Source organism: Leptopilina boulardi, unplaced genomic scaffold (genome assembly GCF_019393585.1).
Source record: "Leptopilina boulardi isolate dan_hultmark-lab unplaced genomic scaffold, ZJU_Lbou_2.1 LbouV2_249, whole genome shotgun sequence".
Taxonomy (NCBI): Eukaryota; Metazoa; Arthropoda; class Insecta; order Hymenoptera; family Figitidae; genus Leptopilina; species Leptopilina boulardi.
Window position 1 is genome coordinate 1,498,385 of NW_026137806.1, and position 24,865 is coordinate 1,523,249.

Sequence of the window (24,865 nt, forward strand, 5' to 3'; positions counted from 1 at the left end):
TCAGAGAAGGTCAATAAAAAAAAAAAAAAATTGTTAATCTGTAAATAAGGACAATATATTAGTCCTGAATCCTTAAATGTGATATTCGAGGACAGAAATAATTGGCAAATTTTTTTTATCTACATAATTAAATTATTCTGCATATCGTCTTGATGACGATTTTTAAGATTATTTATTTTTATTACATTAATTTTTATTATATAATAAAATAAATTATAAAATTCTCCTGTATATAAATTACAATACAATGAAATAAAATAACAATATTTTTAAATATAAGAAATAATGAAAAAAAATTAAATAAATAATATTTAATAGTATTTTCTAGAAAAAAAAATTGAAAATTATTAAATATTTTAGCTGAGACTTAAACCAAGTTTCATCAGTTTTATCAATTGTGGTTGAAATTCTACATTATATTCTTACTTGCCAATGAATGATAAATCATTCACACAAATTTAATTTATTATTTATTTTCACTAAAAAAAAAATAAATTATTTATTTATAATTGTTTTATTTATATTAATAAAAAAATCAGTTTTTTTGAAATTAAAATATTTTGTGAATAATTTTTCATTTTTGTATAATAAAATTTTTTTAAAATCTTTTTTTTTTTTTTTTTCTTTATGAAAAAAACATTTTTTTTAAAGAGAAATATCAACAAATATTTATTTTTTATGTTTTTTTATATATATATACATATATGATAAAATTGCAAAGACTTTGTGCGACCATTTATGGTTGCTTCTCCTATTGTATAAAAATTCAAAGGAACGTTCTCCACACATATAGAAATGGCAAAGGAAGTCAAAAGGTCTGGTATTCGTATATTGGTATCAAAGAAATGTCAGTTCACGACTATATATAAAATCATCGATATGTGTGCTCGTAGAGTCATTCGAAGGTGTGGTGAACGACTGGTTTCGAAAAAAAAAAAAATTCTATAAAAAATAAATATTTTAATACTTTAAATAAATTGAATAATAACAAAAATAGATTTTCAAAAAAAAAATCACTTTTTTTCTCAATTTATATTAAAAAACCCCAAAAAAAATCAGTTATCATTTTTCCATAATTTATTTTTCTCTATAATGATTTTTTTTTGCAATAATTATGCTTTCAAAATATGACCTCCTTGTTATAATGCTTTTCCTATAATCATTTTCCCACGATTTTCCAATATTGACGAAAAAAAATTTTCATTGGAAAATCATTATGAACCTCTGCTTTTTTTTTCTTTTCATAATTATTTTTCAAGTTTAATTGAGAAATTTTTTTTTTAAATAAAATTTTTTGTGAAATTTTCAATAGAAAAAAAAATGTTTATGGAAATAATTTAACATGTATATATATATATATATATATGAAAAACGAGAGGGCGTATAAAAACCTTTCTCCTGTGGGATCCTGAGAAACGAGGGATCTCACTTGATGTATAAAATGCCCCAATAGTTATTTTCTCAAGCATTATACTTCATTCTCTTGTTCAATATTCTTATACCAATATGCAAACAATTTTCGTAAGTTACATATTTATTTTTATAAAAAAAATTTTTTTTTTTTCAATTTTGTGATATGTGAACAAGTGTTATTTATAAAATTTTAATTAAATTTTCATATTTTTCAAATGCTAATAAATAAATTTTAGTAGTGTCAAAAAAAAGTGTATCTTCGATTCCTTATTAATTTGTAATAAAAAAAAAAAAAAAAAATTAAATACAGTTGCTTCTAGTGAGCGTTGTGGGCCTTGGAAAATCTCAAGATCCACATTATCAAGAATCACCGAGAAATGCAGCAATTTTAAGTGACACTCGTTATCTATCAGGAGATGGTACATTTGGAGCTTCATATAAACAAGAAGATGGTGTTGAATTCAAAGAAGAAAGTGACGAATTTGGCAATCGTCGAGGATCATATTCATACATTGATCCCAATGGAGAAAGAAGAACCGTCACTTACACTGCTGGAAAAAATGGTTTTCAAGTACGAAAATTTAATTTAAAAAAAAAAAATAATTTTTAATATTTAAAAAATATTTTTAAAAAAGATTTTTTAATTTTCCTATAAATTTTTGTTTTTTAAAAATAAATTCTAAAAAAAAATTAATTTTTCAGGCATCAGGTGATCATATACCAACGGCACCACCTCAAATTCCACCTGAACCAGTACAACCCGAATATGTACCACTTCCTCAATATAATCCCCCCGATTATCAATTTCCAAAAGAGAGATTTTATGATTCTCGTTTTCAATCAAAAAAACATTTTGCACCATTAGTGGAGGCACCAAAAAAATTAGAACCAAAAATTACTTTTCAATATGAATATCATAACAATGAACCAAGTTCATCATTGAAATATCATAATAATGAACCAATTTCATCATTGAAATATCATAATAATGATGCAAGTTCATCATTGCGATATCAATCGGATTATGAATCGCAATATCAATTGCAAAATTATCAACCAAGAAAATATCAACCACCACAACCATATCAATCAGAAGGTTCATTTCAATATCAAACCCCACAATATATTCCATCAGATTATCAAAAATCATATAATTCCATTCCTTATAGAACGCCAGCTCCTGTTTCGGAATATCGTGCCATTTCTAAGCCACAATCACATTATAATAATCAATTAACAACACCGGCACCAAAAAGATTTTATCCACCTGGAAAATTAGATTTCAATCGAACACCCGATGGATTTTCCTATAGTTTTAGCAAAACGTAAAAAAAAATTCAATGTAGAAAAAAAAAACGAATTGAAAAGAGAAATTTCTTTTTAATTCCTTTAATTCTTATTTTTATATTCAGAGTTCATATAGTGCCATGAAAAATTTTCTATTGGTATTAACAAAATACAAAAACAGAAAAAAACTTTTATTTATCTTCAAAAAAAAAAATATTAATATATTAATCCGCGAGAGCGTTGGTAATAAAATTTATTTCCCACATTTAATACGAATTTCTCATGGCATTTTGAATATTCTTTTCATTTTTTTTTTTTTTTATTTTTTTACAATTACCACATATATCTCGGTACATTCTTGAATGAATCGATGTTGAAATTAAAATAATGTAATATAAATTCTAAATAATTACGATTTTGTTGATGTGTCTAATTTTTCAATATTTGTTAATAAATTTATTCCAATTGCGCAGTAAAAGAAAAATAGTTTATGTATAACAATAATCTTCTCATTGTGTGATGGTTCCCAAGTTTAGTCGTGAAATGTGATTTCTGTTTAGGTATACTTAAATCGATTTACTTTCATCTGGTAACCTTTTGAATTCCTTTAATGGCGCAATGAATTTTTTTTTTCGAAATTATGGTACAACTTCAGGTTAACAAAGGTGAGAAAGTAAACGTCGCTGTAAGGAAAATCAATTTATTATAATATAAAAAAAATTTCAAATTTCTTCCTTTTGAAAACTATTATTTAATTATTCAAAAATTATTTATTATTTTAATTCGAATTTGCCCTTTTTGTTTAATAAATATAAAAAGAAAAAAGTTGATAAAATGTTTATATTAAAATAAAAAAAAAAAAATACAGTAAATAAATTTGCGAATAAATAAACAATACAGATAAGAGATCAGAGAACCGCCTATGACCATTTTTGTGGAAAAAAAGGCGTGACTCGGTTTCTCACAAGGCAAACCACCTTTTGAGGATCAGGAACTCTGTACAACCTTACATGAGGAGAAATTTCTTCTTAAAAAAATTTTTTTCTCTTCTTTTTTTTATTTTTATCTTCGATATCTCATAAACATTCTCTCATGCATTATTCATCACAGGATGCAACGACACCTCGTTATATGTAAATTCCTCAACGACTTCTTTATCAATCTCAAAACAAGAAAAAAAAAATTGTAGAAAAAATTTTTCATATAAAAATAAAGCAATTATTATCGATGAAATACTAAAAATAAAATGAATTTCTTCCTCCAATATTAAAATCCTGTATAATTTACATTTTATTCGATCCACTTAAAAACATATTTTCTCCTGTAATTACACTAAAAGAATTTAATTTTTTTTTTTTTTTAATAAAAATTAAATTATAATCACTCGTATTTTTATATGATAATTTTCTTCTTTTTTACGAAAAGTTGATTATGGAATAATTTCAAATGCTATTTATGGAAAATTCTGAAATTATTTCTTCAATTTTTTTTTTCTTACTTTTTCTTTAAAAATTTGTTTTAATTCTACTTTTAGCAATTTCTGTATTTTTTTTTTTTAATATGTAATTCTTTTTTTCAATGATTCCATGGTTCATTTTTTATATATAGTTCGATAATATTTATTTATAAAGTTGAGTATACATCGTGTGTAATAATTACGGTAGTACTTCATACTGGCTCTGATTAGCTGCGCGTGACATCAACAGTATAAAAATTAGTCTAAAAAAACAGCTATTAGAGGCAATGGAACGTTCAATCCTCGTGACAAGAATAAAAGTGTAAAGAAACATTAATTCTAATTCTAACTTACATTAATTTATAATATGTATATGTCGATGTGCCTCCCGATCCGCTTATTTATTAAATAATATGTCATGCTCTAATATAAAATGCAGTCAAGTATATTATATTATATTTAAAAAAAAAAAGTTCCAAAGAGAAAAGCTCATTGTCGAAATCGAATTTCATTTTCTTTATATAAATTCACGAAGTAATATCGATTTACATAATATTTTTTAAAAAAAACCTAATTAAATCACTTTTGCTTATTTTCCAGCAATTTTTCCTCAAAAATATTCTTTTTTTTTAATTACTGGACAATACAAATTTTCATATAAATAATGAAAATTAAATCAATCTTAAAAACACTATTTTAATATGTTTTATAACATAATTATATTTTAAAAACATATTAAAATTGTGTTTAAATTTAAATATCACAGAATTCTTATTTAATTCGGTTTACAATTTTTTCTAATTAAAATTTCATGCATTTTTTAATTAATTACTGAAAGTGTATAAAATATTTTTGTTCCTACTTTATAAACATGTCGTTTATAGATATTTTTTTTTATTATTTTAATCACTGTAAATATAAAAAATGGTTTTAAAAAAATTTTTTTCTCAATTGGAACATATCAAAAGTCTTTTGTATCACAATATAGAATTAAAAATCGTTTAATAGAAATATTGTCAGTATTATATTTCTTATTATTATTATTTGAATTTACAGATTTATTTTCCCGCAAAAAATTGTTCGAAGATATTTTTAAAAACTTCACATAAACAAGTAAGTCTTTTGTTGCTCTTGAGTATTTGATTATATATAGTATATTTATATATAAAAAAACAAACTATTTCTAAATATCAGTCGGAGTTTTGGTCGTAGATGTTAAAAATCACGACCGAATTTGAAACATCTATAAATGTTAATGTAATTCAAGAATAGGAGGCACATCAATTATAAATTCTTAATCAAGTCTACTGATTTCTATTCTACCGCAACAAGAGGAAGGTGCATTCGAGTTTCACGTATAAACAGCCATTTTAAGATTTTCATTTTGCGTCGCAAAAATCACTTATGAAAACAAATTGTTTTTTTTTCTTGAAAATTTTTCAAAAATTTATACTAACTGAAATATTTTCACTAAACGAAAATATCAAATTTGGCAGGACAATCACGTGAAAATCGCACCTAATCAAATAAACTTAAACAAGAAAATAACAATTAAAAAATGGAAGTCAAAAATTATTATGCGAATGAATATTTCTAATAAAGACTTTTTCCACTGTTAATAGTTAATGATTTCAAATGATAAAATAGAAAATAAAATTTTAGATTTAGAGAAATATTATTAACTCTGAAAAAAATACAATTAACAGTGGAAAAAAAATAAAATTTTACATTACTCTTATTTTGTTTTAAAATTGCAAAAAAAAAAAAGAAAAAAAGATGAAGGATACGCAAGTAACTAAAACTAATCAAAATTCATATGTAAGAAAGTTAATACATATTTTCGAATTATTTTTATGTCAAACAAGTATTAAAATTAAGATTAATAAAAATCGTTACTTGATGTATCCTTTTTTTTTTAAAAAAAAAAGACAAGAATTAAAATTACGATCACAATTTTCATACCAAGCTATGCAAAAAAAAAAGAAAAAAAAATCATGTGTGAAGACAAGATGTGTCATTTAAAGTTGTACTATGGTAAGACACGGATCGACATCGTGGATTTTAAATGGGGAAAATTCTAGCTGCATAATCCAGAAGGATCGACGAGTCCTCGTGCAATTAATTCAGCAGTTGCAGGATCATTGCCTTGTTTTAAACTTGAACGTTGCGTTCCCGTTTGTTGTGCATGTGGCTCAAAATGTGAACGTACGTGAAACATAAATTCAGCCTTATCATTGAAATCAATGCGACACATTGGACAAAAATTTCTATCGGGCGTATATGGTTGCGATGGTGCTGCTGATGCTGCAAAATATGGTGCCGCATGTTGCGGTGGCACCGATGCCTCTAAATGTGATCTGTAAATTTTTTTATTAAATTCAAAATTATATTATTTAATTATTAATTTGATTTATTCAATGAAAAAAAGAAAGATTTTAGAAAGTTAATTTTTTTACTAACCGTGCATGTTGCGTCCATTCTTCTCTAGTAGCGAGTGCTCGACCGCATAATTCACAGGACCAACTCATTGGTTCTTCTTTTAATTTATGAATTGGATCTTGTCGAGATTGTTGCTGCTGTTGTTGTTGTTGTTGCTGTTGTTGCTGCTGCTGTTGTTGTTGCTGCTGTTGTTGTTGTTGCTCAACAGTTGGAGGTGCAGGAGTTGATAGTGGCGTTACACCCGGTCTATGCCTCAATTTATTCATATGAATGACAAGTTTATCTCTTCTAGCAAAGGCTTTGCCTAACAAGAAAAATAACATAATAAAATTTCAATTCAAAAAAGAAATTATTAGGAAAAATAATTTTTTTCTTTCTTTCTTTCTTACAACAAAATATTTAATGAAAAATAAAAATTTGAAATTTCTTACCACAAACTTCGCATGAATATGGCTTTTCGCCGGTGTGTATTCTCATATGTATAACGAGTTTATCTTTACGTGCAAGTCCTTTTCCACAAACTGTGCAGGCAAATGCTTTCGTTGTTGGTTCGCCAGTATTCGTTGCCTTTGAAACAGAACCCGGTCGAATTCCAATAGTGTTTGCATTACGCAGTGGTTGATTTATTGTCGGTGCACGGCCATTTCCAAATTGTTGTTCCGTTGAACCGGGAAAAGCGGGCATTGTTCCTGTTGGTCGCATCGCTGCCGAATATTCAGGAGACCTAATTAAAAAATTTTAAATTACATACAATATTCAAAATTATTATTACAAAAAACAGAAAAGAAAATTATTTAAAAATAACAATTAATTTACAATATATTATTAATTAATGAGAAAAAAGCAAGATTAAAAAAATCTGTAAAAAAAAAGAGACATTGATTGAGAATCGAAGAAAAGAATTCGCCTGTGAGAAAAATTTATAGAAATGAAAGAAGAATAAATTAATGAGTTTGATTTGAAATGAGATGGAAATTCGTCTTAGATAAATGATTAAGGAGAAATTTTTAATGAGTATTGTGTACCAGGTTCCAATGGAACGAAGGACACGAACTCCATCGTCATATCCAAGACCATCATCGGGTAAAGTGAAGGTTGGATTGGGTGGTTGTGGTGTTGCAGCAGCAGGTCCTGGTCCAGCTAACCTTGCCTGTGCGGCTTGTTGCGCCATGTGTTGTTGCACTGCAGCATGAGCAACAGCATGAGCTTCAACATAAGCTGTTCTCTGTTGTTGTTGTTGCTGTTGTGTACCATTCGACATTTTATTATCTTTATTCTCTCCAATCTATCGCAAAAGAAGAAAGGAAAAAAAATTTATTATTAAAATACAACTAATTTAATACATTTTTGAAAATTAAAACCAAAAAAAAAAAGAATATATTCGAAATTAGTAGTAGTAATTATTTAAAATAAATAACATTGATTTCTTTTAAATTGAAATTTATTTTATTATCATTGCATTTTGGAATTTTAATTTTTCAAACCTTCCGATGAAAAGAAAGAAATAAACGAAAGGACAAAAGAACTTGTGCGAGTAAAATTAATTTGAAGAAGTCGTAAAAGTGTAAATAATGCATTAAGCCACCAACGCACTTTATGTCGTACAATGACCTACGGCTTCCTTTCTTTATTTAATCTTTTTTTTTTCTTTCTTTGAAACGCGAAATTTACTGCTCCGACTATAAACGATCAATACTCTACTCTGAAATACAACAAGTTTAACGAAAATGAAATAAAAATCACCGTGATAAATTTTCTTTTAATTCTTTTCCATATAAATTTCTTTTAATTCTTTTTCTTATATCAAGAAATAAGAAAGACGAAATTTTAATTTAAAAATTCCAAAAATGCAATTACAACTAAAAATATTATAATTTAACTGTGAGATTCAATTATATTGGCAATATTTTAAGAGTATCTTTTTTTTCGAATAAAAAAAAAAACTTTAATAATTAATAATAAGAAATTATATGGGGAAAATATTATTTAAAAATTCAAAAACTATTTTAAAAATAGTAAATAATATAAATACTGTTTCGAAAAAATCCATTTTCTTCTTATTCACAATTTTTTTGATTATTGAATAAATGTCGAACAATTTATAACATAATTCACACACAACAGAAAAATATTTTTCTACTATTTCTTTCACATTTTCTCTCTATTAATGTTCAATTTAATTTTGAAAAACAAATTGAATCAATTCTTTCAATTCACTTTGTTAAGTTTTTATTTTTTTACTTGGGAATTTTTTTATTTCCGACACGCGTACACAAATTGAAAATAGTAAATAAATTTCACTCTCGTTTTTCATGGATACTTTTTCAGTGATTTTTATCCATTGCCAAGATCGCGAGGGAAAACGACAGCAACGAAAAGAGAGGAAGACGTGCGGTCACCTCCAACACATATACACACTATCGGGCGAGAGGGGAATTTTAAGAAGGATGTGAGGAGTCTGGCCGAGGACAAAGATGCAAAAAAAAAAAAAAAAAAAAAAAAAGAAGAAAAAAAAACCCCCTCCGAAGAAAAGGTTTAGAAGAGAGAAAGAGAAGAATACACGGTAGCTGTATTTTTTGTCATATAAATAAAATTGCAAAAATTTAGCAAATCTTTACTAAAAAAAAAAAATAGAAGGAAATTTTTGCGACAAAATTCCCGTGTATTTTGTAAAATTATTTAATCTGAAAAGATTAAAGAAATAAATATTTCAAGTTTAAAGTTGAATCGAGTAAAAAAAAAATATTAAAGATATATGTAAAGGGAAAGTATGAAATTCCAGAGTCAATTTTCGGGGCAACAATAAATGTTGTGCGAGAGATTCTGTATCAAATCGTTAACTGCTCAAGTGTCTCGCCCTGATCGTTGCTCCTGACGTTGGTGATTCTGGTGCCGCCACAATCGACTGTAGTGCGTCGGCCCGCTGACCTTGACACTGACATTGAGAACTTCCAGAGACAGAGAGAGAGAGCAAGCGCAGAATTAAAATCGCGAAAGAAGCATATATGCAATAATTTATATATACACATAAGTAAATTGTCATTTTATTTACAGAATTAAAGAGAAAAATGAACTTCAATTTTTTGCCAATTTTACAAACGAGAAATCATACATAGAGAAGAATTTCAATTATGAAAATTGTTTAAATTTTTTCAAGTTTGCAATTAATAAAAATTAGAATTCATATGAAAAATAAAATTTTCTTTTCCTCTTTTAAAAATTAAAAAGAAAATCCAAGAACGGTATTTTTATCAAAATATTTTATAAAAAAATATCAAAAAAAAAACTGTTTTCGGGACTTTTTTTTCTATAAGTAACTGTTTTTCAATAGGATTTAAATCTTGTTTTCCCCCTCGTCATGATCGAGTAATGTCAAAAAGTAAAAACCCTTCTTCTACCTCCTTAGCTCATTCTCCTTCAATTTTCAGTAGGAACGAAACAGGTTTTCAACGATGCTGGGATTTTTTGTTTTTTTTTTATTTTACTCGCCAATGTGAAAGAAGCAGATATACACCTGTACCTATGCATTGGCAAAGAACAGCGAATGTAAAAAGGGGGGTAAAAAAAATTTTTTTTTTTTAAAAGAAACAAGTTAGAGAATAAACAGAGTGTAGAGAGAAATAAAGAGAAGGGGAAAGAGAAAATGCAAGGAATATGGAGAAGACAAAGACTGACAATGAGACGATGTAAAAAAAAAAAAAAGCGAAGAGGTGAACTGCAATAATTCGAGCTAACAGAGAGAGACAGGACTAGACTAGACACTAAAGAAAAGAGAATTGACTTTCGCTTTCTGTTGCAAAAGCGACGCGCAGGGTCGAGTCGAGTCGCGTCGATCAATAGCGTCGCGACGGCTCTCATAACTCGTTCCTATTTCTCTCTCACTCTCTCTCTCTCTCAATCCATTCTCAATTTTTCTCTCTCATTATTTTCTTTCATAAATGAATACTCCATACATCCAATTGTCCCAAGATCAGACAATGCTTCGATTCAATATATATATATATAAAAAAACCTATGTCATAAAAATTCAGTTCCTTAACTTCTGGAATATTGTCTAGAAAAAGAAATTTTATTTCTCACACATTTTATATTAAAATTATTACCAAAATATTTTTATAAATAAACAATTTTCTCAACATTCAAATCTCAATAGTAAATTTTCAATTATTTACAACTATTTTTTTTAAAATGAATTTTGAATTAATTTTTCAAATCTTTTTAAAGCTTTTGAGAAACAAAAAAGAAATATACTTGAGTGTGCTTAAGGTACTTTATAAACGAAATTTGAAAGTTTAATTCGCAATTATTGAGAATTACCTGAAGAAATAAGTGGGGTGAAAATTAAGAGAGAGAGAAAAAGAGAAGGTTAAGAAAAAGCCAAAGGGGAAAAAAAACAATCAAGGTTTCTCTGAGAATTGATCTCAGAGAGATGCCCTTGTATCTGAAGACTTTTAAACTTGTAAGAGATGAAAATTTGTCGATTGAAACTTTTTCGAGTCATTATTTCTTCTTTTGCTTTAAATTATTTCTCTCAAGTGTAAATAATTTTATTTTTTTTTCGCATCTTTATAATTTAAGTACAGTACTCTAAGAGAAACTAGATAAAAATGAAACTCTCACCTGACTGTTTACAACTGCAGCAAGATGTTTTATACTGTCAGCATAACTTTTTAAAACAGTCTCTGTAGTCATACAACTAACACGAAATTCATAAAACATATCCAATTTGTAGACACATCTTTGACAAATATTTTTTGGAAGTGCATCTTCTTTTGTTATCTGAAAAATAATTTTAAAAAACAACATTAATTAATTTTTTTTTGTAATTTAATTTAAACTAAATTTTTTCTGTAAAATAAAAATATTTTACTTACGATTTTAGTCTTTTTAATTATAATTGTATTGTTTATAAATATAATCCTTAAAAAAAAATTGAATCAAACAATTAAAATAAAATAAATATCAGTTACTGATGATTTTATAATATTTAATTATACAGTTAAGGAATTTAAAAATGTTAATTAAAAACATACACAAAAAAGAAGTACAAATATATACTAAAAATATTTAAATACAATATATATATAATTTTTTAATAAAAAAAAGTATAAGAATATTTTTTCTATCAAATATTCATATTATTGAAAAGACAAACAATGAATAATAAACAAGACACTCAAATTAGCTACTTAAAATTATATTATTAAGCAAAAATTAAATCTTTATTGCGATTTTGTAACTTGATATTTTAATGAAAAAAAAAAAAAAAATTGGCCACAAAAAACTCACCACTGCAGGAATACATGAACGTATTTTGAAAAGTAATTGCCGCTGTTCACCTTCCTTGTCAAATATTTGAAGTTGATGATTACTTTTTAATGAGCAAAGTCTGCAGAGCTCGGAAAAATTAAAATCTTCACTCATTGCCATTGTTTCGTTAAATCCCAAACAAACCGCAAATAGGTTAGGAAATGAGAATTCCTCGCAGGATTAATTATATAACTGGCTCAATAATATTATTGACACACTGTTCTTTATTTAATAAAAATTCAAGACACAAAACTTGAAAATCAATTTCTAAAATTGTTTAAAACATAGATAGATTTATTATTAATAAAGTTGAAAAAAATAAAAAAACGTTGAAATTTTAACACATGAGGAGCCGACCGACTCTAATGTTCGCCATCTTTGGTTTTTCTGTGACCATAAAGACACACAAAGCGAGAAAACAATAAAAGTATGATTGTACTTTTTAATTCAACACAAATTTAGTGTAAAATATAATTAATTTATACTTTAATACACTTCACAAAATTGTCATAATTGAGTTATATACTTTTAAATTAATTCTACTTTCAACTATGGTTGAAAATCAATAAATGTTCAATTTTTCCAACATACTGTTTTACCATCAGTTAATATCCCTCCCCCCCCAAAAGAAAAGGTTTTCTTAGCGCGAATTTCAAAATTATGAAAATAATTTAATTTTCAATTAGAAAAAATTATCACCGGAAAAAAAAATATTGTTAAGGTAATTTTTTTAATTTACCTAAATAATTTTAAATTATTTATAATTTATTTATAAATGACAAATGATTATATATATAATATATTTAAATTGATGTATAAAAAAAAATTACATACACAAAATGAATGTTGCATTAATTGTAAAATCCATATTATTAATAATAATAATAATAATAATAATAATATTATTTTATTGTATTCCATAAAGTTTAAGCGTACGATCCATACTAGTTGAAGCAATATATTGAGCGTGTTTTCCAAAACGAACGCCAGTTGCAGTTGCCGTGTGATCGTTAAACACTTTAAGTTCTTGCCATTGTTTACATAAATAGATTCTAAAACAAATAATATTGTATTGAAATTTAAATAATTTAAAAGAATTGGAAAAAGAACAAAAAATTAAATTATAATTTACCTAACATCAGATCCAGCGACAGCGAGATATGTTCCACTTTGATCAAAACAAATATCTTTAACTTCATAAGACTCATCAAGTTGTAATGATTTGAAATTCTTTAATTTTCTCAAATCCCAAAGTTTCACGCAAGAATCTTCAGCAGCTGTTGCCAAATAATAACCATTTTCCGAAAAGCTAATTGCAGATATCGCCCCATTATGACCGGGGAAATTTGCAACGTTCGATTGTTCTTTGAGATCCCAAATTTTCACTTGCGAATCAGCTGTACCAGTTCCAAAAATTAAACCATCAGGATGAAATTGTGCAGTTGTTAATGGCTGATTTGCTTGTCCTGCAACCTTAAAAAAATAATAATAATTTTTGAGAAATCAATTTTTTAACTCAGGACATTATACGTAAAATGCCTCATATATGTAACTAAATAGAAATATTTATTGTATTTTTCCATTATCATTTGAAAATTTCATACTTTTGTCAATAATCGTCCAGTTCGAATATCAGAGAATGCCCAATAATGATCCAACGATGAACTAAGTAAATAATCGCCAGTTGGATGTAGTGATAATCCAGTAACTGGAGCATCGTGATGTCTTAATAAAAGTGTTGATTGACTTGTTGCAACATTCCAAACGCGAATAGTCGAATCTGGCGATGCTGTCATTACCACATCCTCCTCAGGATGATAAATAACTCTTGTTACCCTCTTTGTATGTCCTTTAAGAATAGCTATCACTTGTTCGGTGTCTTTATTAAATACTGTTGCATTTTTATCAACTCCACCAGTTAATATTTTACTTGTATCCGCACTATGTATATCGAGAGCAAGAATACCAGGTGTACTTGCCGAATGAAGACCCTAAAATGAGGATTTAAATTGTAAAAAAAAATTTCTTTTTAATATAAATGAAATTTAAATAAATTATTTTTTTCTTCTAACATACAGGATGATTGGCCAATAGTTGAAAATTGCGAATACTATCAGCTGGAAGAAGATCTTCAGGAACAGATCGACCACGTCTTTTTCGTTCTTGAGTGAGAACGGTGGCTCTGTCTTGTAATTTTTGTATAACTTCCTCTGTAATTCCAGCTTGTTCTGTTGGTTGTGTAGCTGCACCACCAGCTTCTGCTGCCACAGCCTGTAAATGTAATTATAATTAACAAAATTTAATTAAATTATTTCTCTTATCACTTAGATGAAATTCTTACAGGTTGTGGTATAGCTGTTGGTTGTGTAATTCCAGCTTGTGGTTTCAATGTGGCTAAAGCTTCTCGTGCTGCTGTTACTTCTTTTGTTAATCTTGCAATAACACGACATGCGGCATCGTGTTGATAAAGTGCATGCGAAAGTTCTTGACGTGCCGTTTGTAATAGTTGTCTAAGTGTAAATGATTGAAGCATAACTGCGTCCCATTCGTCTTGAAGAATTTTTAAAATAGCCGGAATTGATGTGGCACTTGCCAGTTTAGGTCTTACAATTGGCGTTGCTATTTAAAATAAAAACGATAATAAAAAAAAACATTCTTTTTTTTTTAATTTTATAATATTAATAAAATATCATTTTACATACTTTTCACTTCAATAAGTTGATCGACTGTTAGTTCTTTACGTGAAATTGGATCAATACCATTATCGGCGAGATATTTTTCAATTAGACGTTTTTCAAATATTGCTCCCGATACAGGTGAAATGACAGGATGCTCTGGAACCTCATTTGAAACTGAAAAATTTATTTAATATTCAATTTAAATGTAAATAAAAAGTAATTTATATTAATATTTATTTATTTTTTTTTTTACAATTTTTGAATAAATTTAACCTTGGAGGAAGGGGGGGGGGGGTCGGAAATACATGAAAGTATTCTGCGAACAAAGTCGGGTGGATATAGACGTACGTTTAGACGTTTTTTGATGTCCGTCTAGCCGGACGTTTAGACAGTTTGATAAATTTAAATAGATTTAATATCAAGTGAATTAGAGCTAAAGTAAAATAATTAAATTCATAATAATTATTAAACAAAGTTATATTATAATATGTGAGGAATTGAAAAAGTTTGAGGTTAGGTTTTGTAATAATAAAGCTGTGAAATTATTTGGAGTAACTATTCAATTTGTTGATTTATAAATCATATATGAAAATTTATTAGACAATTTGTTATAATTATAAAATACTCACGTGCACAACACATAGACATTTTGTTTTATTTTCTTTGGCGGCTTTGTCAGGAGAGAAAATTGTTGCTGCCTTTTCGAGGCGTTTTTAATATAGGATTTTAACCTACAATTACCAACTGTGTAATCATTATCTACTTTATCTGCAATTAAAAGTGGTTCACAGTTACAAAAATTGCAATCAACAGGGTTGAGAAGTAACTTGAGACTTTTTAGTATATTATTATTATTATTATTATTATTATTATTATTATAACAAAATTTGTATTGTAACAATTGTCATCTAATTGTTGCAGATTTCATTCATTCTTAAATAAGCACAGAAGCAGCTTATCAGGACTACTTATAAATTAATAATTTATTAATAACCTACAAAATACCATCATGACAGACATGACCGGCAAGGTAAGAAAGAATTTTTCTAATTTTCTGCAATTAAAAATTTGTAGTTTTTAAAAATATATATTATCGCATAGTTTATAAATAGTTATATAATTTTTCTCTTCTTATCGTTTGTCCTACTTAGTGTAATTTACAAAAACAACTTGTTGCGTTAGATAATTTGATGAAAATAGAAACAAAATTATTTTATAAAACGTGGATTTATTTTAATATAATATAATTTAGATAATTATAATTTTGTTTTTGCTTAATTATAAATTTAAAAATGTATAAGGAAATTATGTTATTTTTCAAACAAAAATGATTAATTTTTGATAAGATATATATATATTCTTTTAATTAATTAATTTCGAAATATTATTAAGGCTTTGGATATTTTTTTTCCACTTTTATTTAGAAATATGAAATTTTGTGTAATTAATATTGTTTATTTTAAAATTAAAGGTTATCAAATGTCGAGCTGCAGTTGCTTGGAAAGCAAAGGAACCATTATCAATCGAAGAAATTGAAGTAGCTCCACCAAAAGCACATGAAGTTCGAATGAAAGTTGTACATAATGCTCTTTGTCATACTGATGCTTATACTTTAGATGGTTTCGATTCTGAAGGAACTTTTCCCTGTATTCTTGGTCACGAGGGTGCCGGAATCGTTGAAAGTGTCGGCGAAGGTGTTACCGAGTTTCAGCCGGGTAATTTTTTTTTTATTAACATATATATATGTATCGCTTATAATAAAATAATTATAAATAGCAAATTTGAGAAATTTTAATATTTAAAATATTTTTCTTATTCTATAGGTGATCATGTGGTTCCTCTCTATATTCCTCAATGTGGAGAATGTAAATTTTGCAAGTCGCCAAAAACAAATCTTTGCAGTAAAATTCGTTTGACTCAAGGAAAGGGATTGATGCCTGATGGAACTTCACGTTTTACATGCAAAGGCAAAATACTCGCTCATTTTATGGGATGTTCAACATTTTCTGAATACACTGTCGTTGCTGATATTTCTCTTGCTAAGGTAATGAAAAAGAAAAAAAATTAAACAATTTTTTCGATAAATTTTAATTTTCTTTTTTGTGAAAAAAAAAAAAGATTGATCCAACTGCTCCATTGGATAAAGTTTGCCTTCTTGGCTGTGGAGTTTCAACTGGATATGGAGCAGCTTTAAATACAGCAAAAGTTGAGCGAGGAAGTAGTTGCGCAATTTGGGGATTAGGAGCCGTTGGTTTGGCCGCTGCACTTGGATGTAAAGCTGCCGGAGCAACTCGAATTATTGGCGTAGACATTAATCCCAGCAAATTTGAAAAAGGTTCATATTAATTTCAACTACAATTAAAAAAGAAATAATTTAATAAAATTGAAACATTAATTTTTAAATACATTATTGTTAATTTTGTCCATATTTCAGCGAAAGTTTTTGGTTGCACTGAATTTGTTAATCCGAAAGATCACAACAAACCAATTCAGGAAGTCCTCGTGGAAATGACCGACGGAGGTCTTGATTATACATTCGAATGTGTTGGAAATGTTCAAACAATGGTAATAAATTAGTTTTTTTGAAAATTAATTTTAAATAAAATTAAATCACTTGTATATTTAAATTTAAATATTTTTTTTTTTTTACAGAGAGCTGCTTTGGAATCATGTCACAAGGGATGGGGTACTTCAGTTATTGTTGGTGTAGCTCCTTCCGGTCAGGAAATTAGCACTCGTCCATTTCAATTAGTAACTGGAAGAGTTTGGAAAGGAACTGCCTTCGGTGGTTGGAAATCAAAAGAAAGTGTTCCAAAACTTGTTAAAGATTATCAAGAGAAAAAATTAATTCTAGATGAATTTATTACTCATAATTTACCATTGGATAAAATTAATGAGGGTTTTAAATTACTTCATTCTGGAGATTGGTGAGTTTCTCTTTTTTTAATAATTAATTATTATTTTTAATTTTAGAAAATTTTAAACAATTAATTTTTTTTTCAGCCTAAGAACTGTTATTCATTTTTAAAGAAACATTTTTTATTGCCCAAATATTATTAATTAATCACTGATTCAATAATATTCAACAAAAAAAGGTAATGTAACATTTCTATTTTTGTAACATAACTATTTTCTAAAATTAATGTTTAGAAAATAATTTTTTATTGCTGATAAATAAAGTTTCTGATTAAAGGAAAAAAAACACAATATAAGCAAATTTTGTGATAAAAAGTACAAATTTATTTATTATCACACCGATTTCATGGAGATACAAAATATACATACAATAAAAAAAAAGTCGTAGAAAAAATCTATTACAAAATATATATTGAAAAAAATCAGTCATATTTTCCTCACTTAAAATTAAAATAATATCGAATATTAAGATTCGATTTTTCTTGTACAGATCGCATTGAAAGACACAGTTTACTTTCGGAAAAAAAATTAAGTACATTATAAATTGAGTATTAATGTTGACAAATCGCTCTAAACCCTTTGAGACACAATTCTTGATTGGGAAATTTTTATAATAAACTTTTCTTAAAAAAATAAAATAAAATGTTTTCAAAAATTTGTAAACAATACAAATTGTGATAAATTCACAACAAAAAAAATATAAAAAGTTTGGAATTATTAAAAAAACTGCTTTTTCCAAAAATGAGATAACATTAAGAAATTTTCCTAATTTTCATTCTCAAAGTCAACGCACTATTTTTTTTTTTTTATCGGAAATTAGAGAATTGTAAATTTACATAAAGTATATATATGTAAAATAACTTAATTCTTTTCTAATGAGTAAATTACAATTCTCAAAAATAATAATATTGTCGTATAATTTATAATATAACTTATTCACTTATTATAAAAATATATTAATACATTTAATATTATAATAGCTATAATATTAATTATATATCAATAAATTTAATACTATTCAATAAAATAAATTTAATACGATCAATATATATAATAAATTCAATACTATATTTTATAAACTAAAAAAAGAAAACTTAAAAAAAAAAAAATCTATGCAAGAAAGGGTTAATAGCATTGTTGGATTAACTATATAAAATAAACATCTAAGGTTCATTTAAAACCTTTTGTCGTTTAGAAGGATGAAAGAAAAGATAATAAGTTATCATTATTGCAACACCAAAAACATAAGGAAGAAGACAAAATACTGGAAGAGCACAAAGATAGCACATGCTATTAAAACAAAAACAGATAGTTCGAACTGATGGTGTTAAAATCCAAATAGTACAAACTATCATATTTTCAATAATACATACAGTATAATAAAAAAAATGTCTCATGTACGTACTATTGTCGTCAAAATTTACGTACGCAAAATTGTAAATAAAACCAAATAAAAATGAAAAGCATGTCGAATTAAAACGTTCAATTAAAGATAAATTTGCGTGCGGTGGCTTCTCACGATTTCTGCAAAATTCCGTTGTACCATGAGAATCTCTTATTATCCATGTTGTCATTGCAAACCAATGTACAACAATGAAAATTACACTTCCCACTGTTGAGAGCATCAATGATGTGGCAAATGTTATTATTCGCGAAACTAAAAATAACAAAAAAAATATTTTCTAATTAATACTTTTTTTATTCTTCACACAAAAGCAAAAAAAAAAAAAAACTTACCAGTTATCAATAGATGCCACAAAAATTGTAAAATAGTTCCAGTACTTCCAATATTTAATTTATCATCTTGAGCTAAACGAATACTGCGATTATACGATGCCATTGTCCATCCCATACTAATAAACGAGCTGGCAATACATAAAATTTGGTGGACCACTAAAAAAAAAAGAAATTATAATTAAAAACTCTAAATTATCAATTTATAAATGACCCTTTAATATCTTTGAAAATTTTCATATTTAATAATTCAAAAATATTAATATAAGTCAAAAGTGAAAATAATAATTTTGAAAATTACAAGTAATTGAAAATTCGCCTCGAAAATTTGTCAAAATAATTGAACATTGTAACACTTGTTGTGGGGCCGTTTCCAAGAAACATTCTAAAATTGTTATCAATGCAATATCTTGATTTTCTTTCACCATTTTTAAATAATTTTGCTTCTGTCCAGCAGTGTCTTCTAATTTTTGACATTTTCGTGATGCCAAACTATATTTCAAGGCAGTCCAATAACGTCTCAATGGAGCAACTTGAAATATTATTGACGAAATATTTCCAAATATTTTCGAACAATTCCATGATTGTTTTTCCTCTGAAGTATTTTCTAAAATTTTCTAAAAAAAAAAAATATTAAACTAAAAAAATGCACATTCCCGCGAAATTATTAATAGAAAAATATTCCAAAAATAGTAGGTATTTAAAAAATATTAAAAAAAAAAAAAAAAATTGCTTACAAATCACTGTGTGCCAAGAAATATTTGTTAACACAATGATTATAAAATAAAATAAAAGAAATAAAATTACCTCTCTATCTTGTTGACGCATTCTATAGCTAACGGCATTGTTTATGAGAGATGGAACTAAAATGACAATAACTGTACTTGCAAAATAATTGTATTCTTTGATATAAAAATAATGGCAAGCAACATTTATATCAAATATAATATCAGTAATATGCGTAACTATTGACATAATAAGAATAAACACTTCATAATTAGAGACTGTTGCCTTTTTCGAAGGCATGTCAATCACATCAAATTTTGCCGTTGATGATGGAGATTCTTCAATTTCTGCCTCATCCGTCGCATTTGTTAATTGTTCACAAGTCATTTTTTTTTTTTTATAATTTTTATTTTGTGAAAAAATCTACCAACTAATTTAAAGCAATTATTATTAAAAAAAAAAAAAAAAATGCACTAACTATCTACGAAAAAAAAAAGGAAAAAACAATCAGTAAACAAACAACTGTAAACACAGAGTTTGGAAACTATACTAAAAAGAAAAAAGAAGACGCTTCTTGTTGGCATTTGTGACGCGTTCGTTGATTGGTTATTTTTTTCAAAAACTAACCAACTAACGATGAAATATTCTACATTTCCCATCCCTGGCACGCTTGCTATATCTCTCTTTGTCTTTTTCATTGCTTTTAAACTGTACGAAAGAGAGAGAGGAACAAGAACCCTGTGAACTGATCATTAGAATTGAAAAATTTTAAATAGTTTAAAAAGAAAATTAAATCATCATAATCAATTATATTAGAGGATTTTCTCTCATTATGTTTATTTAACATTTATATTTAAATTAATTTATTGTTATTACAATTTTTAATTCTCGCGCTCGCGCTATTAAGAAACTTGTCCAAAAAATAATATCACTTCCTGTTTGGAGTAGACTCCCATTTTTTTTTACTTCATATAAATATTTAATTATTGTGGCTATTAATATACTTTTATTTAGAAATAATAATAATAATTATACAATTTTTTATTTTTTAATTTTAATTTTTGATTTTCTTTAGTGTCGAAACAATTTTCTTTATAAATGAAAATTGTCTTTAGAGTATTTTTCATTAAGGCATGGCTGATACAGGAATGAGCTTGGATGACATAATTAAAAAATCAAAACCATCAGCAATGAGAGGCAGAGGGTAAGAAAAGTGTTTATTTTTTTCTAATATTTATATTTTAGTTGTCTAATATAATTATTTTTTTATTATTTAAATTAAAATAGTTTTTTTTTTAAATGTTTGAAAACAATTTCCACGTTTGCAAATAGAAATATTGTTTGATTACAACTTTATGTCAATTTTATCAATTTTTTTTTTTTTTATATAGTGAAACTTAATAAAAATAGTTAATTAGTTTATAATATTGTTAATCGGTCAAATTTTGTAATAAATTCTCTGTGAGTTTTGTGATTTTCAAAAATTTATCATAACCTTTAATTTTGGGAGAAATGAATTTTTTTATAGGTTATTTTTCTACTTGGGTTTGTTATTATTTTTTTTTTATAAATTTGTGTTTTTATTTAATTTATAGGTAATTAATTTTTGTTTATAATAAATTGTTTTAAGGTATGTTCTTTAAAAGTATAAAATTTTTATTTTTCAATTAAAACAATTTTTAATATGTATAAATTAGAAATCGTCATGGAACAATACCAACGAGAGGTCGTGGAATTACACAAAATAGAGGCGCTCGTGTTAATGGATCAATTCGTGGACGTGGAAATGGAGGTGTTACGGATGCTAGATTTAAAATAATTCAAAAAAATCGATTAAAAATGACTGATGCACGTGATAAATTAGCACAAATTGCTAAACAAAGTGATGCACGATTGAAAATTGATAAATTACGTGCGACACAATTAAAGAAAATCGATCCATTTTTATCGATTGCAAGAAAAACAGGTCGCAATGGTAGAATTTCACTTTCAACAAATAAATTATCACAATTCAATGATATTTCTCATAATGTGCCAAATACTTATGTACAATCGCCAAGGAGAACTGTTGGATATAGATCACCATTGGAACCACATTATGTTGATAACATATCAATCGATTATGATGATGGTATGAAAAAAACATTTTAATAGTTTATATAATTTAATTTTACTTGTTTTTTTTTTTTTTTTTTTTTTTTTAATTGTACATGTTTTTAATTTGATTTTAGAATTTATAATGGATTCACCGCCATTAAGACGAACTGTTAATAATGAATATGCACCTTCACTTCCACCTCCGCCTCCGGTTTTTAATATTAAACCAGCAACACCATATACGTGGGTTAAACCATCGGGTTCATTAGGAAAAAATTCAATAGTCAGAAAACAAGAATCAGAGAGACCAAGGGACTTTAAAGTTATTGCTCACAATTCAATGGTAATGTTTGTTTTGATATTTTTTCTGAAATATTTAAAAGAAAAATTATCAGGGTGGCCACTATTTTTTAGAATTTTTGCCTCCCGGTTTTTTTCCCGTTAGAAATTAAAGATTTCTCCCGGTTTACAAAATACATTTTTTCTATACATAAATCTATTATATTTATATTAATATGCAATTGTAAAAAATAATGAACACCAAAAGCATTCGATGAAAATTTATAAAATTTAAATTTTATGAAGTACATTGAAATAAAATATAACAAATTTTATTATGTATAGCAGACATTTTAATAAACATTTTTCAATTTAGAAAAAACGTGTAAAAAATGGGAAATATTGATACAAAAAATAATATATACTTCTGAAAATATTTTTCAGTTTTTAAGAAATGTATTTCAAATTTTAGTAAATATTTACGAAATTTAATATAATTTATAGTAATCATAAAAAATTTTTTACTGAGATTTAATATATTTTATATCATTTTTAGTAATACTTAATATTCTTTTTTTTTTTTGACACAGAATTTGATTAGACGTAGTATAGAAGGAATCTGAGGATAGATCCTTCAATATCACGTGGAATTACTCATATATTTGAAATAATTAACACGAAATTTTTAAATGGTTAAAAGTTAAACAATTTTCGAATAATTGCGCGAATCACAAAACTCATAAAATCTCTCGGATTATTTTTTCAGTTCCGGCTTTCTCTCGATTGGCTGGCCACCCTGTTTATTTTTTGTTTTTTAATGACAAATTATAATGCTGATTGCTATTGTTTTTCTTTCTCAGGTGAAACATGATAATTCGTATAAGGAAGATTGGTCATTTGGATCAAAATCAAGAATCATTCTGTCGGATAATGCTGGCGATGGAAAATATTATGATTCTAGAAATCATAGGGAAGTTGGAATAAAAGCACGACTCGACACATCACCTGTTAAATCGAGAAATACTGGAATGCTTCAGCAAAAAATGATAACAACACACACCACAGGATATCGAATTGTAGTATCAAATTTACAACCAAATGTCACTCAAGAAGATATTAAGGTATGAATATAATATTTATTTTACTATATTAAATTGATTTTATTTAAAAGAAAAAATTGTCTTTTGTAGGAACTCTTCGAAGATGTTGGAGAACTTCTTGTGTCTCGATTAGTGCGTCCTGGTACTGCAGAAGTTATTTATAAGACTTTAAAAGATGCAACAAAAGCAGTTGAGACGTATCACAATAGACAACTTGATGGTCATCCTATGAAATGTTTATTGGTTAATGCAAGACCAAGAAACAATCCTACTGGACCGGCAATCAGACCATTAACAGAGTAAACAAAAAAACTTCTTAGTCTTCATTTAAATTTTATTTATTGTGATTTATTATAAATTTATATAAAATATTAATTTCAGATCTAGAAGAGGTACTGGTTATGTTCAACCTAGTTTAGGAGCAGTTCACAGGGCGTTATTTGAAGATTAAAAATCGCAAAAAAAGTGCTTTTTATCTATTTTTTTTCTTTAATTTAAAAAAAAAGTAAATTTATCAATACATTTTTTTAAAATATAATTTACAGCAAAGAACATCAAAAACTTTAGCTGTATATAACATATACATAAATTTGTTTATATCAACATTTTTCATTAATTTATATCAAGACAATATTTTAGTTCAGGGAATTATGAGATTTCTTAATAGCAGAAGAAAAAAAAAAATTATCAATTTAGATCTAGTTTTAAAATACTTTTTTGATTTATCATATAAGAACAAAGAAAATTTGCCATTCGTAATATAATAATTTAATGATTATATTTCCATGTACTAATTTTACAACATTTGAAATTAATCACTATAATTAGTTTTTAATGTATTTCTTTTGCATATAAATATTTATGTAAAATTCAATTTTTTTGTTTGAAAAAAAAAAAAATCTTTTATTAGTTACATTATAAATCTAATGTTGGAAATAAAGTAAAAAATGAAAATAAAATTATTTGGATTTATTTCGTATGATAATTATTTCTTGCATGGACAGCATCAGCAGCAGGAATTCATTATTCGCGAATTAGGTTAACTGCCGGAGATGATGGGTTATGAATTCTGAATAAATATGGAAAAAATAACCTTACAAAAAGAGTGAGTATATACCGAGTGACAGCCAATATTTCCAAGGTCATTTATGATTGTGCCGATTACCAAAATATAGACGAAATTCAAAAAAGAAAGAAAATTCATTAATAATTATCTATTTTTTCAAATTTTGTAACAATACAATAATTATCTTTTATTGTTTATCAATATTTCCCCTTATTCAATAAATTATTGTTAAATTCACTCGTTTACTTTGTTGCATTGTTATAATAATCTAGGCTTAATTTTCAGTACACTATACCAAGTCTTCTAACAAGATGGCGACACTGTGATGAGAATATCAATTAATGTCTGAAGTATTCCCTCATTA

General features: G+C 26.4%; 6 protein-coding genes across 7 annotated transcripts; 3 read left to right on the forward strand and 3 right to left on the reverse strand.

The window, feature by feature from the left end:
- The first annotated feature begins 1,384 nt into the window (after positions 1-1,384).
- Positions 1,385-3,933, forward strand: LOC127280725 (uncharacterized). Its single transcript, XM_051303952.1, has 3 exons — positions 1,385-1,521; positions 1,724-1,984; positions 2,116-3,933. The coding sequence occupies exons 1-3, from the start codon at positions 1,507-1,509 to the stop codon at positions 2,740-2,742; spliced, it is 903 nt and encodes a 300-aa protein (XP_051159909.1). The 5' UTR covers positions 1,385-1,506; the 3' UTR covers positions 2,743-3,933.
- Positions 3,934-4,290: 357 nt separating this feature from the next.
- On the reverse strand, positions 4,291-12,484 carry LOC127280724 (zinc finger protein 300-like). Of its 2 annotated transcripts, XM_051303950.1 has the most exons (6): positions 11,885-12,484; positions 11,216-11,374; positions 7,621-7,880; positions 7,027-7,319; positions 6,617-6,899; positions 4,291-6,513 (listed from the first exon to the last, which is right to left on the reverse strand). In XM_051303950.1, the coding sequence occupies exons 1-6, from the start codon at positions 12,023-12,025 to the stop codon at positions 6,234-6,236; spliced, it is 1,416 nt and encodes a 471-aa protein (XP_051159907.1). In that variant the 5' UTR covers positions 12,026-12,484; the 3' UTR covers positions 4,291-6,233. The 2 variants fall into 2 exon arrangements, with proteins under 2 accessions (XP_051159907.1, XP_051159908.1); XM_051303951.1 differs by lacking the exons at positions 11,216-11,374; positions 11,885-12,484 and adding an exon at positions 8,628-9,595.
- A 165-nt stretch (positions 12,485-12,649) lies between these two features.
- Positions 12,650-15,344, reverse strand: LOC127280726 (pre-mRNA-processing factor 19). The gene is made up of 7 exons (XM_051303953.1): positions 15,213-15,344; positions 14,608-14,757; positions 14,247-14,524; positions 13,982-14,176; positions 13,510-13,896; positions 13,038-13,378; positions 12,650-12,957 (listed from the first exon to the last, which is right to left on the reverse strand). Exons 1-7 carry the CDS (start codon positions 15,229-15,231, stop codon positions 12,813-12,815), a joined length of 1,515 nt encoding a protein of 504 aa, XP_051159910.1. The 5' UTR covers positions 15,232-15,344; the 3' UTR covers positions 12,650-12,812.
- Positions 15,257-17,800, forward strand: LOC127280729 (alcohol dehydrogenase class-3). The gene is made up of 8 exons (XM_051303956.1): positions 15,257-15,405; positions 15,505-15,613; positions 16,055-16,298; positions 16,407-16,627; positions 16,702-16,918; positions 17,018-17,148; positions 17,236-17,510; positions 17,587-17,800. Exons 2-8 carry the CDS (start codon positions 15,593-15,595, stop codon positions 17,609-17,611), a joined length of 1,134 nt encoding a protein of 377 aa, XP_051159913.1. The 5' UTR covers positions 15,257-15,405; positions 15,505-15,592; the 3' UTR covers positions 17,612-17,800.
- LOC127280727 (XK-related protein 4) lies at positions 17,801-20,521 on the reverse strand. The gene is made up of 4 exons (XM_051303954.1): positions 20,041-20,521; positions 19,535-19,850; positions 19,237-19,392; positions 17,801-19,156 (listed from the first exon to the last, which is right to left on the reverse strand). The coding sequence occupies exons 1-4, from the start codon at positions 20,344-20,346 to the stop codon at positions 18,663-18,665; spliced, it is 1,272 nt and encodes a 423-aa protein (XP_051159911.1). The 5' UTR covers positions 20,347-20,521; the 3' UTR covers positions 17,801-18,662.
- Positions 20,522-20,888: 367 nt separating this feature from the next.
- On the forward strand, positions 20,889-24,407 carry LOC127280728 (polymerase delta-interacting protein 3-like). The gene is made up of 6 exons (XM_051303955.1): positions 20,889-21,163; positions 21,657-22,090; positions 22,191-22,399; positions 23,196-23,456; positions 23,526-23,734; positions 23,817-24,407. The coding sequence occupies exons 1-6, from the start codon at positions 21,093-21,095 to the stop codon at positions 23,884-23,886; spliced, it is 1,254 nt and encodes a 417-aa protein (XP_051159912.1). The 5' UTR covers positions 20,889-21,092; the 3' UTR covers positions 23,887-24,407.
- The last annotated feature ends 458 nt before the right edge of the window (positions 24,408-24,865 follow it).